The 18,139-nt window shown below is 40.1% G+C and overlaps 3 protein-coding genes and 1 long non-coding RNA gene across 5 annotated transcripts in view; 1 reads left to right on the top strand and 3 right to left on the bottom strand.

Moving 5' to 3' along the window:
* Positions 1-406: 406 nt before the first annotated feature.
* LOC103465443 (cell adhesion molecule DSCAML1) lies at positions 407-7,182 on the bottom strand. Its single transcript, XM_008410268.3, has 13 exons — positions 6,964-7,182; positions 6,851-6,877; positions 6,635-6,761; positions 6,371-6,549; positions 5,572-5,755; positions 4,741-4,847; positions 4,132-4,404; positions 3,096-3,401; positions 2,920-3,021; positions 2,808-2,835; positions 1,309-1,357; positions 1,163-1,228; positions 407-1,087 (listed from the first exon to the last, which is right to left on the bottom strand). Exons 1-13 carry the CDS (start codon positions 6,992-6,994, stop codon positions 986-988), a joined length of 1,581 nt encoding a protein of 526 aa, XP_008408490.2. The 5' UTR covers positions 6,995-7,182; the 3' UTR covers positions 407-985.
* A 91-nt stretch (positions 7,183-7,273) lies between these two features.
* On the bottom strand, positions 7,274-14,829 carry LOC103465454 (Fc receptor-like protein 5). Its single transcript, XM_008410297.3, has 11 exons — positions 14,586-14,829; positions 14,446-14,472; positions 13,217-13,495; positions 12,851-13,144; positions 11,711-11,983; positions 10,787-11,095; positions 9,801-9,854; positions 9,613-9,714; positions 9,504-9,528; positions 9,337-9,406; positions 7,274-7,485 (listed from the first exon to the last, which is right to left on the bottom strand). Exons 1-11 carry the CDS (start codon positions 14,827-14,829, stop codon positions 7,465-7,467), a joined length of 1,698 nt encoding a protein of 565 aa, XP_008408519.2. The 3' UTR covers positions 7,274-7,464.
* Positions 11,036-12,736, top strand: LOC145551467 (uncharacterized). Its single transcript, XR_014087313.1, has 2 exons — positions 11,036-11,141; positions 11,606-12,736. It is a non-coding gene; the product is annotated as an uncharacterized LOC145551467 (long non-coding RNA).
* Positions 14,790-18,139, bottom strand: part of tmc8 (transmembrane channel-like 8) — a 12,261-nt gene continuing 8,911 nt past the window's right edge. For both annotated transcript variants that reach the window (XM_081606379.1, XM_008410281.3), the window contains exons 11-17: positions 17,955-18,030; positions 17,606-17,709; positions 17,283-17,469; positions 16,369-16,517; positions 16,070-16,210; positions 15,544-15,622; positions 14,790-15,243 (exon numbers count right to left, since the gene is read on the bottom strand). In XM_081606379.1, the coding sequence (XP_081462505.1) occupies positions 15,121-15,243; positions 15,544-15,622; positions 16,070-16,210; positions 16,369-16,517; positions 17,283-17,469; positions 17,606-17,709; positions 17,955-18,030 (859 nt within the window). In that variant the 3' untranslated portion in view covers positions 14,790-15,120. The remainder of the gene's footprint in view (positions 15,244-15,543; positions 15,623-16,069; positions 16,211-16,368; positions 16,518-17,282; positions 17,470-17,605; positions 17,710-17,954; positions 18,031-18,139) is intronic.

Genomic DNA, 18,139 nt, shown 5'->3' with positions numbered 1-18,139 from the left:
TTTTTCATTTCTTAACCTCAAAATATTATGAACTCAAGGCTCTTGTCCCAAGAATCATCTCTGATTGTACCAAATTATTCCATCGCCACATTTCAGCTGACACTGCATGCAGCCTGCAGCAGGCAGGGAGTGGTGCATAAGAAGATCTGGTTTTTATTTTTGCACGATTGATCAGTTTAACAAAACTAAGATTGCAGCTGCTTTCTGCTTTCTGAATTCAATTTCATCTTTTTGATTAATGCGGGAAAATGATTGCAGCTTTTATTATGTTTAGCCAATGTGAAAAAGCAAGAGAGCTAAACACAAGTGCATCAATTAAATAAGACCAGTTTACAAATAATATACTATTCACAGGGTAATTGAGATGTTTTATCATTATTTTTAAAAGTGATGAATTAACGAAATGTAGTTTGTGTCGAGTCGAGTTTATTTCTGTAGCGTATTCCAACAACAGGGCAGTTCAAATACAGAAACCAGCTATGAAACTGGTTAACAGCCTTCAGATGATGAACTATGAGCATGATTCAGCTTCAACATGTTTAACTTCTTCTTCTTGTTAGTTGCACAACACTGGTTGGTGGCGCACATTCAGGACGCTCAGAAAGTTATGACCAAACCAAGTGCAAACTCAGCAGAAATACAAACTCTTTCGGTTCCCTCCTCTGCACTTTAGCAATGGATACTCAATGCTTTAGGTACAGTCTAATTCCTGGCCATCCATTGACAGGTTTCAGGGAATTTCAACAGCAAGGCACAGTCACAAATGCTGAATATGTTTTTTTTTAATGTAGACTTGTGTAATATCCCAAGAAAGTAACCTGATGTTATGTTGCAAATTGTAAGAAAGAGTTCAAGATATTTGACAAAAAATCACTGCTTATTTTATAAAAACACCTCTAACATCATTTTCGCTAAAACTATTACTGCAAATATCTACAGTAAAATGGCACCAGGGTATAGATTATCAACTCCAAATGCATTTATTTTAAAGTTCTAGTGTTCGGTTTGAGTCTTCATCAGCCTCATTCTCCAGCGTCCGTCTTTCCTGCTCGATCTGAGGCCATTCGTCCTCAGAGGCTTCAGATTCCTGACCAGGACATGAGGAGAGTAGTTTAAATATTTGTTAATAATGGCTGAATATTGAACCGAACGATGGCGTCACCTGATAAAGTTCGTCCTCTCTTGGTGCTTTCGCCACGTCAGGGTCCTCGTTGTACTCTGTCCAGTCCTACAGGAGAAGATTTATGTCAGGCATTCAGGCTGGTGGTGCGACGTGGTGGAAACCTTTGGGTTTGGAGGAGGACTTACCGTCTCGATCTCATATACAACAGGTCTTTCTTCCATTGCAAAACTCGACCTAACAGTGAGTTTAAACACATTTAGCTTGTTAGCCTTTCAGAAACATTTTATGCAAGTTTCAGCTCCTGACTCTTATGATCTGTGTAATCGTTTGGGACAATACAACCAAACAAATTTACACCGTGATGAAGATGTGCAGGGTATTTATTATCGGCTGGAACTCAAGTGGGAGGTGTGGGATTGTGGTAAAATGGCTTCTCCCAGAAGAAGCAACAAAGAATACGCCATAGCGTTGCTTTGTCTTTCAACGAAGATGCAGCTGGAACTGGATATTTACATACGCTGGTTTTTTAAATCTGACATGAAATCAGACTAACGCTTTCATGCATGAATTATGATCATTTGTGTCAGGATTTTTTCCAATTTTTTGATTTTTTTAAGGCATAAAAAAAGGTAGGAAGAAAAAGTTTGTAATTGTTTTTTTTTTTTCAGGTGATCAATTGTAATTTTCTCCAAATACAAAGTTGTTATTTGGAAAAATACATCAGTAGTGTTGTTCTTTAGGGGTTATCTGATGTCACAATGTGTTTTTTACCGTCTACAGTAGGAGGGTCCGGGTCGGTCGATGTGTTTTTTTTGTCTGTCGGCCATATTGGATTTAACAAAAATAATTTCTTCCAATTGCAGGTGATGGTCAGTAGTTGATGGTGTATTTTATGATGCATTAGTGTCCACTTCAGTGGTCTGTGTGCATTTATAACATAAAAATCCACAAGAAGTACAAGAAAATGGCTTTTAGAAAGTTGTCCACTGTAGTGACCATTATGCATGAAAGGGTTAAACACTTTGCTGCTTTAGGTAAGTCAAGATTGCGAAACTACGTCTGTTTGCGAAATGCCAGAAAATTTTAGATTAGTTTCTATTTCACTAGATCACAAGACATGTTTACAAAAATCAAAAGATTTATTCCTGAGCCCTTTTGCAACTGTAACCTAGTTTTTTTTTATCCTGCTTGTGGACTAATGACATCTTCCTCATTAAATGGCCTTTTTACCCCATGTCAGTACAGGACTTGTTACACTGTGGCTAATAAGTAACAACACTCTTACTAGGTTCAGTCGCCTTCTTCTGATTTCATCTTTAGGTTCATAACAAAAAATATTCTGGCAATTAGTAATCTCAAATCTCCATCACTTTATTCTCCTACTGAATTACGGTCAAAACTAACGAGGGAGGTTCTGAATGAATTTTGTGGGAGCTGGATTTGACCCACATGAAGACGGTAAGAGACAAATCTACGGTTTATGATGTTTTAACAGAACCTCGCTTCACAAATCCTGACTTATTCCTTTAAAAGCAGCTGTGACGCTAATGGAAAACTGGAATGAAGACGTTTAAATTTTTACTTTGAATCTATGATGTCATTCGTTATCTTTTCCTCCAAAGAAAGAAAAATAAACCCCATCTTAGATTACTGTTTTCCAATAAATAAATAAAAAAACACTCACTCTGACTTCTGTTGAGATTGTTTCCACCCTAAAAGAAGAACGGACAAACGTTCATCATCTCCCCTTCACAGCAAAGGAAGACGTACAAAGATATGAGATCAGGCGAACTTACTGAAGATGACTCCTGACAGACAACAAAACAACACCAGGAAAATCAGGAGCGCGAAACAGCTGAAGACCACAGCCACCACTAAGGTGGGAAGGCGATTCAGCACTAGGGAGAAAAACGGAAAGTCGGTCAGTGATTTGTCTCGAGGAGACGTTGTTCAAGCAGCATTCAGCGTCTACCTTCTTTGTCCACGTAAAGCGCTTTGCTGCTTATGACCGTGCTGTTGTCGAAGCTGTCCCACACTTCGCAGCGGTACTTTCCGGCGCTCCGCCTCCCCACGGCCAGCAGCAGGACTGACTGCTCCGGCGGCAGATCCACCACGTAGAAGAAGCTTCCCTGCTCACGTAGAGACGTTTGGTTGAGGTACCACTGGAAACGAGGGTGAGTTCCCTTTGCCGCCTTGCAGAAGAGCCTCAGGCCAATGACGGCATAGTTATCTCCCATGTCGTATTCAGACTGGACCGTCACTGGGCCGGCGACTGACACTAGAGAAAGGTTAAAAGAGACACAAAGTCAGAGGGATTGTAAGCCGTTGACCTTTTTTGACCTTTTGCTGCTCTGCCCACTTTTACTGTCTCAGTTTGAGTTAAACTGTATGTGAAGTTCTGGTTTAACTTAAACCGAACCACCTACCCAGCAGAAATCCTTGTCTTATTACAGTCGATGCATCTCATTGAGCTCATGAACTCTGAACAAAATGTATTTAACATTCAACGTAAAAGTAAATAATAATACGAAGTGCAATAATCTCCTGTAAGCTCTTCTTCTTTGGCGCCTTCCGCCATTTCCAGTATCACATAAAAAAACAACAGCAAGCATATATTTGATTTAATCAAACTGTTTTTTAGTCATTTTGATCTTGCATACATTTATTTAAGTTTAAAAACACAAAAGAAATAAAACAACAAGGTTATTTTATTTTATTTTTGTTTTGAAACAGAAAAACCAAAGATCGAATCGTAACAGATTGGCTTTCGTCCATTGTAGTTGAAGGAAACGCTTCCCAATGAATGCAAACACAATGAAGTAACACCATAAACTCCTAATGTTGATAGCATTTGTACTGCAGCACAGCTAACTGCAGCAGGAACTCAGCAAAGAGTTTGAGATTTTCATGAAAAAAGTATTTATTTTTTGGCATGTAGCACTTATTTTGGTAAATACTTACTGCAGATCTACAGAGAAAGAAAAACACAGCAGAGTTTTATTACCTACCAACTTCAAAAGGCAGCCACCGACTGTATTCAGTCTGGTTCCCGTTACTGGCCCGACATTGCAGCCATCCAGAGTGCTGGTCCATGACCACTGGGAGAGTGAATGTGGCGTGTCTGTCTGTAACGCTCTCCGTGAGCATCAGCTTCTCGCCCATGTAGAGCGAGAAGCTTATAGGAGGATCGCCTCTCTCAGCCTGGCAGGTGATGCTGGCCGAATAGGAGCCATCACCCCCCTTCACCACGGTGAATGAGATGTCAGGGGTCGACACCAGATCTGAGGAAACACGAACGAGGACGACGATGGTTCTGCTGGGCTGAATTGTGGCGCCTCACAAGAGTATTAAACCCCTTTAAAGCTGTTCCACATTTTGTCACATTACACATTTTAAAAAGCATTTGATTGGAATTGTACTCAAATCAGAAATTTCTTTCACAGAACGGCTGGATTTGAGATTAGGTTACTCACTTTACTAACGACTTCTGACAGAAACAGGTTGGACTGAGCTGTTAAAAAAAAAAATCTCCCCAATAAAGTACATCAACGTTTGTGGCTGCAACATGACAAAATCTGGCTTAGCTACGTTTGCAAGTCACGGTGTAAACTTCCAACCTTTGACGGTGATAACAAGGTCTGAGCTGTTGGCGGTGAACCATCTCGTTTCGTTGAAGACGTTTTTGGCCTGACACATGTAGGAGCCGCCATCTTTAGAGGATGCTCTAGGAGAGACGCAGATCATGCTGACTCTAACCATGCACACAAAGACTTCTGAAACACTTTACTCTTACAACCGAAACAGATCATCACCAAAACAGACGGCATCGTGTTTTATATTTGCACATCGGCAGCGATGGCAGAAAAAGCTGCAGCGCTGATCGTGTCCAACTACATCAGCTAAACTTCAGCCTTGTTTTAGTAACAGCGCAGATGTTGACATGTAAGATCTTTAAAGTGACCAGGAGGGAAAATAAGGGGTAATTCACAAAGAACATCAATTTTCTCTGTTTATTTTTGTGCTATTTTTCATCATTCAGTCATAATTTCTTATTTACGGAGCAGATTTCACTAAATAAGTGCAGACTTGTGAAATGCAGCTAATGCAAGCAGTTCACACTTATTCTCACACCAGGCTGCAGCCACAAACACAGCAGGCAGAAAATTAACCAGAAAAACAATTATTTCCTCACAAAGACCTCATCTCATTACTTGACGATTTTCTTCAGCAAACCTAAAGAATTACATAAAAACTGTTCTAAAGTTTTAAATCAATAAGTAGCATTCAGCACTGCTGCAAGTTTCAAAAGACAATTGACATGTGGAGAATTGGATGGAGGCACAAACGGGGGTTTGCCCACATTTAGCAGTTAGTTTAAAAAGCTCCAATAATTTATCGCTCCAGTCTTAAAGGATTTCTTGTAAGCCATGCTTTCTGCCATCACTGACCTGGTGACTATTAACCGGTTGTCTCCAATCCAGCGGCGAGGAGACGGAGAGACGAGGCGCCCATTGAGAAACCAGTTGTAGGAAACATGATTTCCAGATTGAACTTTGCATTGCAGCTCCAGCTTGGTTTGCTCATAGATCTCTGTCGGACCCGTAAAAACAATCGCAGCGCCGACGACTGGCACTGCGAAACAAACGGAAAAAACAAACCACACAAACGTCACTACCACAGCTGTCAGATAAGAGATTATGCAAAGATTTTATCTTTCGAGCTTCTGTATTGGAATTGGGTTTTTTAATTTGTCTTCTCTGCACTCATTTAGCAGATCATAACAAGATTATTTCAGTGATATTCAACCTGTTCCCCATGAAACCACGCGATACTGTAGTAGTGCAGGCCTACTTTAAAAAACCTAAATAATGTGGACTTCAATAACTAATCAACAACTTGCATATGATCTTAATAAGGATGCATTTAGTTTACACGACTGTGTATTTTTGATTCATTGAATGCTTGTGTTAAGATATGACTATGTATTCGTGAGGTCTCCTAAAACGACTTCCTGAAGATAAAAAAGGTGAATTTCCCCACCGAGGAACAATAAAAGGAACTTCAACTCTATTCTGTTCTGTTGAATTTGACAAAGTGTGTGTAAATAAGACATTCATGCCATTGATGAGTGAAATTAACCAGAGTTGAACTGTTGCTGAGTGTAAAATGATAGTTTTATTTTTACCTTATATTTAAGGAAACAGTTTTCAATGCATAATTCCTCCTCCTCAACGGGAGGTTACTTACCAATAACCCTTAAGAAGTGCACTTCGCTGACAGTCTCGTTTATCTCGGTGTTGTTTTGTGCGCTGGCCACACACTCGAAGTCGCCCTCGTGCTCAGCTTTGATAACCTTGGGAAAGGTTCCCGTCTCCTCACCGGCTGAGAGGGTGTATTCTCCAAACATTTGTTTACGGTCATCCTTCCTGAAGACAGGAATTTCAACACGTCTCTCGTCGCTCTATTTCTCCAAATGCATTTAACTCCTACTGTACCCTGACTCTTACTTACCTGTATAATGTCAGAAGAATCGTTTCATTATTTTCTGAACTGGGAATTTCACACTCAAAGACAATGACATCTAGTACCAAAGCCTGCGAGGGGCCGTGGAGTCGCGGCTGGTCCAGTTGGAACTGATCTGTTGGGGGAAAAAGAAGAAAGAAATCCCAAAGAGCCACCAGCGTTCCTCGCCCGACGGCACACAAATGATCATGAAAATGTACTTACTGCTCTCTTTAGTGCAGCAGCACAGCCCTGTAGGAATGGAGACGAAATCAGATGAAATGTTAAATTATTTCAAAATCCTCGACACTCGATTGAGTTTCTGCTGGCCTGCTTACCCAGGATGACCAAAAACACAGAAGCAAACATGCTGAAGTTGTTTTACGCAGCAGGAGGCTTTGAATGGAGTAAAATTGGAGGGAATAAGTGGCAGTTGTAACTGGGTGGATGAAGCCGTGCGTCTGATCACTTTACAGGCAGAGAAATGTGCAGGCGACTGATAGAGCTGCAGGCCAACGCCTCCCGAGCTTCAGCGTCACTTCAGCTGGGAGAAATAAAACCGTCCTGCTGCAGTTCACCGAGTCAAACTTAGACTCACCGAGAAGGAAGAAAACATTGTTTTCTTTCATTTAACTCATGAAAACACACTTTTACATCTTTAGAATTTATTTGCAAAATTACAAAGTACAGTAGAAGTTCAACACATTTGATCACTCTTTATACAGGGAGAGCCCACTCTTAGAATATTTTATAAAACATATCAGATTATTGAAAGCAGAAAGTTGGTTACTTCACAAATAAATAATAATTAGCATGAATCAGGATCTTCTTGGATGTTTTCATACTGTGATTTCAGCCGTCTGAAACAGAAACAAAGACAGAATTAGTATGTCTTTTTTGTTTGTAAGTTATATGTTTTTTCATATTGCAAAGTTTATAGTCTGCATGGGATCCAAAGTGGAAGCTAAAATATCAACAAAAATAAAATAAAAATAGTCCAATCACATTAAGTCAGGTTAAAATATATTTTACATGTACAGTATATTCTTTTTCTTTCAAGTGTTTTATAAAATTAAAGACCTTTAGAAATGTATTTGAAAATTGTGTCTATTTGTGTCATTAAAAATTAAAAGTGTACAATACTAAAAAAAAAATCTAATTTTAGAGGTGACAAGTAAAATAAGATCTAAACTAAAATTATGACAAATAAATAAATTACTTGAGTGACATGTGACAAAAATCTAATTATTCAGGTGGAACAACTTTAGGACGTGGCAAAAAAAAAAACAACTAAAAAAACTAAAATGTATCAAATTGGCAAAAAAAAAAGGCATTCAGAACAAAAACACAAATCCTAACATTACAAAGAAAATATATTGACAATAATATGAGAATATTGAAATTATATATAATTAATTATGAATGTGATCTATTTAAACAATTTTAATTGTCAAAGTGAAAAAAACATTAGTAAATGTGAATTATTCAAAAAATATAATTCGATATGAAACTCTGTTATTAGTAGTAGTTATTTTTTAGAATCCATTCAAATCTAACTAAAACTATTTAAAAAATAACTAAAAAAAAAAAAAAAAAAGTAAAGATAAAATGCATGAAAAAAAACTAATAAAAAGCTGACTGAATTGTTCTCGCTGCTGCTGCTGCTGTTGTTCCTGCTGGCGGTCGCAGCTCCAGTGACGCCAGCAGGTGACGGATCGCCTCGCTTTGCCTAAACACCGCCCACATTGTGACGGCGACCAGATAAAACAGGCTTTACTCAGCAAATTCAGTCGGGTCTGTGGAAACCACCAAACGCTATCACCAGCTCTGCGTGTAACTCCTGCAGCTGTTGCTCTCAGAGATCATGTGTCATCACATGGCGGCTGACACACTGTGGTTGTTTTTCTGCTCTAGAAACTGAGCGATGCGCATCCATTGATTAAACTCTGAGATATGACAAACGGACGCAGCTGAAAGCTTAAACTTTAGCCAAAATCATATTTTCTAAGACGTAGAAGCATATTTTAAGCATCTAGGGCTGAAAGACTAAATAAAGACCAGCCTGAGTGAAGAAGCTTAAAGAGCTTCTTGTCTGACATAAACCTCAAGATGACGAGCGGTTAAAAGCTGACACCAGCTTGTTAGAGATGGCTGACGTGTTCACTAACATCTGCTGCAGAGAGCAATCATATTTTATGTTATGTTATGTATTTATTTATATTGTTTATGCCCGTAAACAATGCTGTAGCTGTGTGTAACCTAAATAACAGGGAGGCATTTTTTCCAGTGCACTACTGTATTTCTAAAAACTTTTCTTTGTTATTCTTTATTTAACCAGCAAGTTCTTTATGATTATCATCTGTTTTATGAGGGAGACCTGGCAGACAATTGAATTAACATTAAAACACATACAAATAATAATTTTGCTTAATCAACTGTATCAATAAAGGACCTCCACTAATTTTAACAGTTAACATTTCTTTCCAGAGAGCAACAACTGGGTCCAGCCTGGAAACATTACAATAAACTTAAGTACACAGAGTAAGTGCACCCTCTATCGATTACTTCTGTATCATTTTATAAAAGTGCTGCAGAGCAAATACAACTGTTACTGCAGCTTTAAGTAAAAAATAAAAACATGGGGTTTTGAAGTAAAGTATTCTATTAACACGTCAGAAAATTTGATTAACTCTGGCGTTGTCTGGGTTTACCTGGTTCTGGACACGACGGGACAAAGTGTCTGTTTGAGACTCCGGCTCAGAGAGATGGGACGGTATTGTGCTGGAATCACAGAAAATATGGCATTTCATGCACATCGACAAGGCGATTTAAATCAAAGAAACGATAAAATGGCTTTAAATTAAGTGGCAGAACTTACTTAGCTGCAGAAACATTGATAGGAGCTGCAAATAAGACACATGCAGAGAGCAACAAATGAGTACCGCATTTCAGTGGGACAGACTACACGCAAGCTTTGCTGCACAGACCTGGGGAGTGGTCAAGCATCTTGAACAGACAGGCTGAGGCCACCGCCAGCATCAGCAGGAAGAAGCAGCAGAACACCAAGGTGATAACTTCAGTGAAAAACTCTGCGGATCAGAAGATACAAAGCCGTTAATGTAACACATCGTGGCTTTACTAGAGTACATCACTAGTGTGGTATATTATTTTTTACTTTGTGAAGTTTCAGTGCAGAATGATGCCTGAGCCATCGAGTTGAGGATTTCCTCTGGTTGATGGGAAAACAAGCAGAAAAAAAATGACCAGGATTAAAATCGCTCAATGCTGCAGCTGGTAGAAAACAACAAAACGATGCATGAATGTGAACTAGAGGGGGGGAAAAAATATGCATGGTTTTTTATTGTGTTTTTGAAGTAAAAATGTGAAAACTGTGGTGTGCATTTGTATCCGGCATCCCCGTCTCAGGTCTAAAAAAAATGACATTTTGGTCCATTCCTCTCTGCGTAATATCCCAAAGTCAATCAGATCGGATGGAGAAAATCTGTAACACATCGGTTTTCAAGTGCATATTAGTCCCACAAATGCTCTGGACTTTGACTAGGCCATTCTAACGCATCGATATGCTTTGATCAAAATGTAGCTCTGGTTCTGTTTCCTTCACCGCAGACTCAGAGCTTTTATTCCAGGTTATCTGGAATAATCTCCCCATTAACTCAAACTAGATTCTCTGACAAAGAAAAGATTGCCCACACCATGACACTGCCACCACCATGCAAGTTTGTTTAGCTCAAATTCATGTTTAAAATATTTATAGTGAAAAGACCTTAAACCTCTTAGATTGGGATTCAGTGACTGGAACAGCTAAACGGCTGATTTCTGTTTTCACCAAGTTAAAAAAAATCCAGAATTTCTCATTTGAAATAATAAAACAAGGATATTATTGTTTAATAAAGTTACAAAATGGCATATTAACCCAAGTAGTACTTATTTTACTTCTGCTTTGAACGGAAAGCCACAGTGTATAATATTAATTTGGCATAAATCAGAGATGTTACACATCTATTTGCTTCCTTTGTCCTGACTGTTTAAAATATTTGTGTCCTGGACATCCGGTGCCTAAAACCGTCCAGACTATGATAATGATTGAAAACGTGAGAGTGCACCTCCAACTTTTCATTTATGATAAATATCTTTTCTCACCGGTGATTTGGACAAGTACAGCGGCGCTTTCGGCCCAGGGCCCAGAGTCCTCGTAGCTGTCTCTGGCCCTGCAGCGGTAATACCCAGAATCCTCTGCGTTGAGCTGAGTGAGGAAGAGGACTTGCTTTTGGCGGGACAGGACAGCCTGAGGCCGAATCTCCTCGGGCAGAAGAACGGAGTCGTTGAGCAGCCAGGAGAAGAGTGGGAACGTCCCGCTGCTGAGGCGACAGCTCAGCCTGGCAGCGGTCAGCGTAGCCTCGGTGCTGTACAGATAGTCCACTTCCACTCTCACGTCCGGCCCGACCGGGACTGGAGACACAGGAAGAAGACAACAGGAAGGCCATGAGCTCAACGGGTATGTAGGGTAAAATAATAATAAAAATGAGCCGCAATATTTTGGTTTATTTAGCTCGTCATAGAGAAAAAATATGGGTGTTCATTTTTCAAAGTCACATTTTCAACTTGTTCCACACAATTTTATGAATGGCAGAGTTTCAAACTAAACATTCAATTCACAGGTTAAATATTTAGTACGCAAACTAAATATTTAACTTTCAAATTAAATATCCAGTTTAGAGAATATTTAGTTTGAAAATATCTACCAGCTCAGACGTGAACACTTAGTTGGTAAACCACATATTTAGTTTGCAAAACATTTAGCTGCAAAATAAATATTTTGCTAAGTGAATATGTAGCTCCAAACTAAGTATTTAGCTTGGTAACTAAATATTTAACTTGCTAAATATTTAGCCTGGATCTCTGACATTTATAAATGTGTAACAAATCATCACTCACATTTTTTGTCTCTAAATATAACAGCCTGTCACAGAGAAAGATTAATGATGAGGAATTAAGAAGTGGCTCCCCATAAACGAGGGAACCAGGAGTGTGGATCACAGAACTGATCCTGAACACACGTCTCACCTACTTCCAGAGCGAGGGCCTCACTCCTCAGGTCCTGCACCTCCGTTCTCCCTCGGCACCGGGCCTCTCCCATGTTCAGCCCGATCACGACGGGAACATCGAACCACACGGCGAGGGACTCTGCAGCTGTGGCGGACCTCACCTCCCTGCCGTCCAGTAGCAGAGAAAAGCTCACAGGTGGACTTCCTCTTGAGGACCGGCAGGTTACGTTTCCATGGTAATTCTGCCCGTCTTTGAAAACGGAGATGGAAATTTCCGGTTTTGAGATCTTGACTGTGGAACAGGAGGAGAAAGAAATGTAGAGAGACAGAGACAGAGAGAGAGAGAGAGAGAGAGAGAGAATGTATTTTAGAAGAAACTCAAACAAACCAACAATTTCACACAACAAATCCACCCAACACCCAGGGATGAAGTTAAAAACAGAGTCGAAACCTGTCAGGTCGTGGGTTGTTTTGGGGTTTGATTATTTGTTTATAGTTTTGATTACTGTTCTTTGTTTGCCTCATACTTTCATTAGATCAGCCTTGTTTCTCTTTTACTTTACTCCTTGAATAAATAAACAGTTTAATTCTGTTTATTTATTCCTTGTGTCTAGTTTTTTTTTACGAGCTCACCTGTTAGCGTTCTCTCTCTCCTCACACCTGCAAACTGTTTCTAATCAGCCATTTGTTCCTTGTTTAGTAATCAGGCTCCCCAGTAATTTTACCACTCATTCTCAGTCATTCCTTGCTGGTTCCTCCAGTTACTATCCCTTTATTTATATTTCAAACAATACTGTTTCAGTATTTCTATATTCACTTGTACTTTTCTTTTGTATATATAGATTTTATATTGGTTCTGCTCTGTCCTTTATACTGCTGTAACAATGTAAATTTCCCCACTGCGGGATTAGTAAAGGAATATCTGATCTTATCTTTACATCCTGGCAGCTTTGTGCCTAGTCCCTGTGTTTTTTGTTCTGCTCTGGCTCCCTGTGTTGTTTTTTGTAAGTTTTTGTTGTAAATTTTCATTAAATACGAAACCAAGTCTCCGCCTCGGCCACATCTGCATTTAGGTTCGACTTCACCACCACACGTCATGACAAAACCCCTCATATGAAGACATGCAACATGCATGAAATATCGTTTTGTTGACATTTACCTTTGACTGTCACCTTGACCTCTGCGCTGGTTGAATACCTGCTGATGTCTTGCACCACAGACCAAGCAACGCAGCTGTAGCTTCCCTCCTGGTCCAGAGTCACCTCCTCCATCACAAGTTTGTTCTCATAGATAACGAATCCAGCGGTCGATAAGGTCACTTCCTTCCTGTTAAGGTGCCAGGTGTACTTAAGGTCGGAACCTCGCTCGGCGTCGCAGCTCAGGACGATTCGTGACCCCTCGTAGGCAACCGGCGGAGAGGGCTCAGAGGTCACTCTTGTGTTTGATGGCGGAGCTAGAAATAAATACGGTAAAGAGCATTAGACTGAGTTTAAAGCTTGGGAACCCAGACAAGTCCAATACTTACTGACTACCGTCAGTTTGATCCCGTTGCTGAATCCCGTTTTTCTTCCAGCGAACGCCCTGCACCGATACGAGCCGCCTGAAGCTGCTTTGACTTTCAGGGGAAACGCCACAGGTTGGTTCCCTTTTTGGCTGACTTCTGTGGTGAGCGGGACACGATCCTTTATCAGCCTGTAGGCGACCTGAGTGGACAAGCCGGGGGCAAAACAGCGGAAGACCGCCCTGGTGTTGAGGTAGGCTTTGTCAGGGCCGGACAGCACCGGACGGAGAAAACCTGGCTCACCTGGAGATCCAAACCAAACTTATCGTAAAAAATGGAGCACAGCTAACGTGTATATATATATATATCCTCAAAAATCTTTATGACAAACTAGTGGAAAAGTCAAGTTGAAATTGGCAGACTCACTACAGTAAAAGAAGGACAATTGTTATTGAAGTCACATTTTCTTGGGTTAGTAATGGCTACCTCCCCCCAAAGAAAGCATGGATTTATGATCACGTATCAAAATATGCAGAAAACTGCTGCTGACAATCTGAGAGAGTTGATTACAGGTGTCATGGAATTAAAGTTTTAATGTTTTAGGATTTAATCTTGAATTTGTGTATTAGACCTTTGATCTTTCATGCGTCTTGAATTTGGTTTCGTATTTTAAAGTCGGTTCTCATCTCTCTGTGCAGTGATTGTTTCTTCCATATGAAAGTACAACAATTTCCCTTCTTGTTTTTATTTGATCCCTTTATGGATTTAAGCTCACCTGCCACTTTATTATATGCTAGTACTGGAATGGCAACTAAACCTTAATCCTTCATAGCACAGATTAAGCACTGAAGGCATTGAAGCTTCCATTAAACCAAATTGTAGCAGGTGAGTTGGTTGGATTTTGTCATCCTTGCTACATACACTGTTAAACGTTGCTGCCGGTTACTCACCCCGTTTTCTGTCTCACACCTATAATTAGATTTTGTTTTTTGTTGATAAACAGCAAGCCAAAGTGAACTCAACAAGTCAGAAAGCCTGTAATCCAAATTTTACATTTTGAATGAATTTTCTCATAAATCCCTTTAAAACACCATTTTTACCAATTTTTCCAGTTCACCATAGAAACATTAAAATGTGTCCTCCTGAGATCTTTTTTTTTTTTGCCACACCGTTTATAAAGTGCACCAAAGTGTCTGAAGAGTTTTCATTGGTTGACAGTAAACACTGCTCCATATCTGAACAATCACACTTACCTATCGTGATGGACAAACTTGCAAGAGCTAAAAAAAACAACAACAAAACAACAAAAAAACACAATCAACAACACGAGACAGGAGGAATATTAGCCCAGGAAATAAACCATTCAGATCTTAATAACTCCCAAATTACTCACCCAGAATTGGCAGTAAACATAAAGCGAGTTGGTTCTTCATAACAAGACTATGAATGTGTCTTTGGCATGGTCCTTTCTGCATGTATGTCTCATTGCATGTGCATGTGTAAGGCATGGTGCTGGGACACATATGTTGTATGTAGATAACGTAACAGAGGGGACGTTTTTCTATGACGTCATACAAAGAGCCTGGAAAACATGCAATTAGTGCAAAAAAGTTTAATAGACACACAAATAGAAACATTTACAGCCTCTTGAATAATATTAAATTAACATTTAGGAATACTACCAAGCTCTATTTTCCATATAGCGAGGTTAATGTGCACGTCATCAATGTCAACACTGATAAAAGGCTTCCAGCAGTCTGTGCACTGTTAGTAGCTTTAACACAGGCATATAAAAGGCTTGCAAGAATAATCTGAAAATGTCTTTTTACAGAATTGGGTCACAAGTTTCAATAGGTCACTCTGCTCCTTTGTGAATAATTCAACATTCTTGTTTTCCATCATTTCCAGATGAGAGTAAACTGGGAGTGTCAGGGAGCGCCGTGGAGGGGCCGCTTCTGTTCAGCCGCAGCAGGACGGACTCTGTTTGGGTTCTTAGGACCTCTCAGCAAGGTGGCATGCTGCTTCACCAGGAAGCGTTTATCTGAGCTGCACTGTGGGAGGACAACAGCAAGACGTAGCATTAACACAAATAGGACCGAAGCTCATAAAACGCAGAAAAAAGGCTAAGATGATGAAGAGCCAAAGTAAACGAATGTTTCCTTCTTTCATAAAAATGAGCCGAATGTTCCTCACAATTACTCAGTTTTCTTTGCGTAATGCTAATCCTGACATTGAACAGGATTAAAATGGAATCTTGTTCAACGTTACCCACTTTTTAAGACTGGGTAGAAACTATAAGATGCTATAAGAATCATACAATTATCAGAGTTAAAAATGATTTGGAAGCTTACCATAATCAGCATGTCTTTAAGCCTTTCGATTGCCTTCCGGTTGGCGCGTCCTCGTGACACGTACGACGTCAGGATGATGCTGAGGACACAAAACGTTGCATTTTCATTTCACATCACATCTGATCTCCAGTGGATCCAATCAGATCAACGCAGAGTTGACGGACAACAACCACACAACACAGTTGGTAGCTTGCAAAAGTATTCATACCTCTTCCAAATAGACTTCAATGGATTTTATTGGGATTTCATGTGGATCATCACACATAAAGCAGAAAAAAGGGGAAGCACAGTTTTCGAAACTGTCGTACAAATAAAAATCTGGAAGCTGTTTTAGCTATTCAGCCATTTTGAATCAGTACTTCTGAAGTCGCTTCCACTGAATTGCTTCATAAAGTTTGTAACATGATAAAACATGAAGAGCGATGTTCAGGATGTTCTGATGCCACCTGTTGGCAGTAACTTGTTGTTCAAACAGGTAAAGCTGTATTCCTCATTGTGATAAAAGATGACGCCCAATGTAACTTACATCTCACCCAGCAGGAGAGGCAGGGCAAAGGCTTGTGAGGACAAGTACTTGAGAACATTCTGGACTGAGTCGGGAAGACTTTTCACGCAGGTTTCTGTCACAGTGAGCACAGTTTCATTTTTAAGCGGACCACAGGAGATCCTGAAGTAGGAAACAGAGAGAAAAATATGTATCCAAAAAGGTTAATAAAAAAACAACACACACAGAGAGAATTTGAACAATTTTAGATAGAAAGCTGTTACTGAGACATGTAGTGTCATATTGTAAATACTGAGAGAGAGTAATGGAACAATGTGTACGTCTTAGTTCCCTCGGCCAGGTGGAAGTCAACGATCGGCGCGGCTGCAGCCATGACGAGGCCCAGCAGCAGCATGAAGTGGAATAGAACCGACGAGTTGGAGGCTCGGAACATCCGCTGCTCCGCCTCACAGCACCTCAGGACACCAAACTGAAGAAACACGCGGAGATTTGAGTTTTATTCCCACTTCACCGATCAAACAGTTGCAATCAATTACAAAAAGTACAATTTAGATTTTTTTTTGTGTGTGTGCCGCCAAATGTTTAGGAAAGAGCCTGAGGTAATATTTATCTCCCTTATTAGGATGAATATTTTTCAGACTGGTATCCAAATGGAGGACATCGTCTAAGAAACAAGAATGGCAGCAGCTGTGAACACAAGGACTCCTGTCTTAGTAGCTCCGAATATCATATTTATAAAACTAAAGGAGTTTATTTTTACCAGACACGCTGTAATTTAAGCTAGCCGGTTGCTAGCTTTATAACAAACGGTCTGCTTAGGAGGCGGTAAAAACATCTTAAATTAAAAATATACATGTTTGCCTGCCGTCCAGTCTTCTGGTTTCATTAGTTAAGATTTTTAAAAAGTTACATTAGGAAAATTAACAACACAAGTGGGATGCATTAGTCATGCATAACATTACGACCACCAGCAGGTGAAGTGAAAAACTCTTAAGTGATTATCTACTCGTGACAGAACCCTGCTAGTGGGTGGGATGTGTTGGAGCAGCAACAACGCCTGCGGATTAAAAAAAATAGTAAAGAGGTTTGTGCTCTTTATGAGATAGAAAATGCACCCGAGTTTGTTGAATGCTGGGCTGCATAGCTGCAAATCAATCAGGGTCCTCACCCTGGTCATAATGTTATGCCTGATCAATTAATTTGATCATGCAAATCTCTTGTTTCGGTCTGCTACCTTCTGGATGTAGAATATCACCAGCAGGCTGACCACTCCGATCATAGGCAGCAGGGGGCAGTAGTACACCCCAACCCACAACACAGTTTGGATGTAGACCAGATCCAGAACTTTGAACGGGATCAGGAACCGCTGCCTCCCGCACAGCCGGACCAGTAAGCATGTCGGGCGCTTCTCCTGCAAAAGCCTGCCAAGCAGAAAGGAACACAAGCCCGTTCATCAGCTTGGTTTAAAAAAAAAAAAAACATTGAGCATGCGTGGGCTTTCTGTAGAAATCATCACAATGACTATGAAAGAAACTGAGTGATCTCAAGCAAACCCACTTCCTGGGGTAGTTCACCAAAAAAGTGTTGCAGAAAGTGGTGAGGAAGTTGAAGATGCACAGTTTGTACATCTGAATGCCAATCTGGTTTTCCCTGCACAGACGCTGCACAGAAAACACACACAACAAAAAAAAAAGGAAAAGAAATCAAGTCAAAAGGAGAATTTTTTTTTTGAAAAAAAAAGTTCCCATAGTTCAAGCGAAACCGAAGTCAAACCGGAGTCCGCGCTCATTATCTATGCTAATAAATTCTACAACTTTAAATCATTGCCAAGTTTTAACAGAGTAACTCAGATCAGGTTGGTTTTATGAAGGTAAAATATTAACCTACTTCTTTCACTTTCACTTACATTTTCTACAGATGTTGTTGTTTTGAAGAGGAAAAATAAGTAGATCCCCAGGGAAGCCAGCTTCAAGAAGATACTCCTGAATAAAAAGACACGGTGAACCCTCGTGGCCACGTGTGTGTGTGTGCGTGTGTGTGTGTGTGCATGCGTGTGTGCGGGTGTGTAACTGTTTCCAGGTGTTTGCATCT

Source organism: Poecilia reticulata, chromosome 1, assembly GCF_904066995.2.
Source record: "Poecilia reticulata chromosome 1, P_reticulata-male-v2, whole genome shotgun sequence".
Taxonomy (NCBI): Eukaryota; Metazoa; Chordata; class Actinopteri; order Cyprinodontiformes; family Poeciliidae; genus Poecilia; species Poecilia reticulata.
Note: the sequence above shows the minus strand (reverse complement) of the source record. Positions and strands in the feature narration are given on the sequence as shown.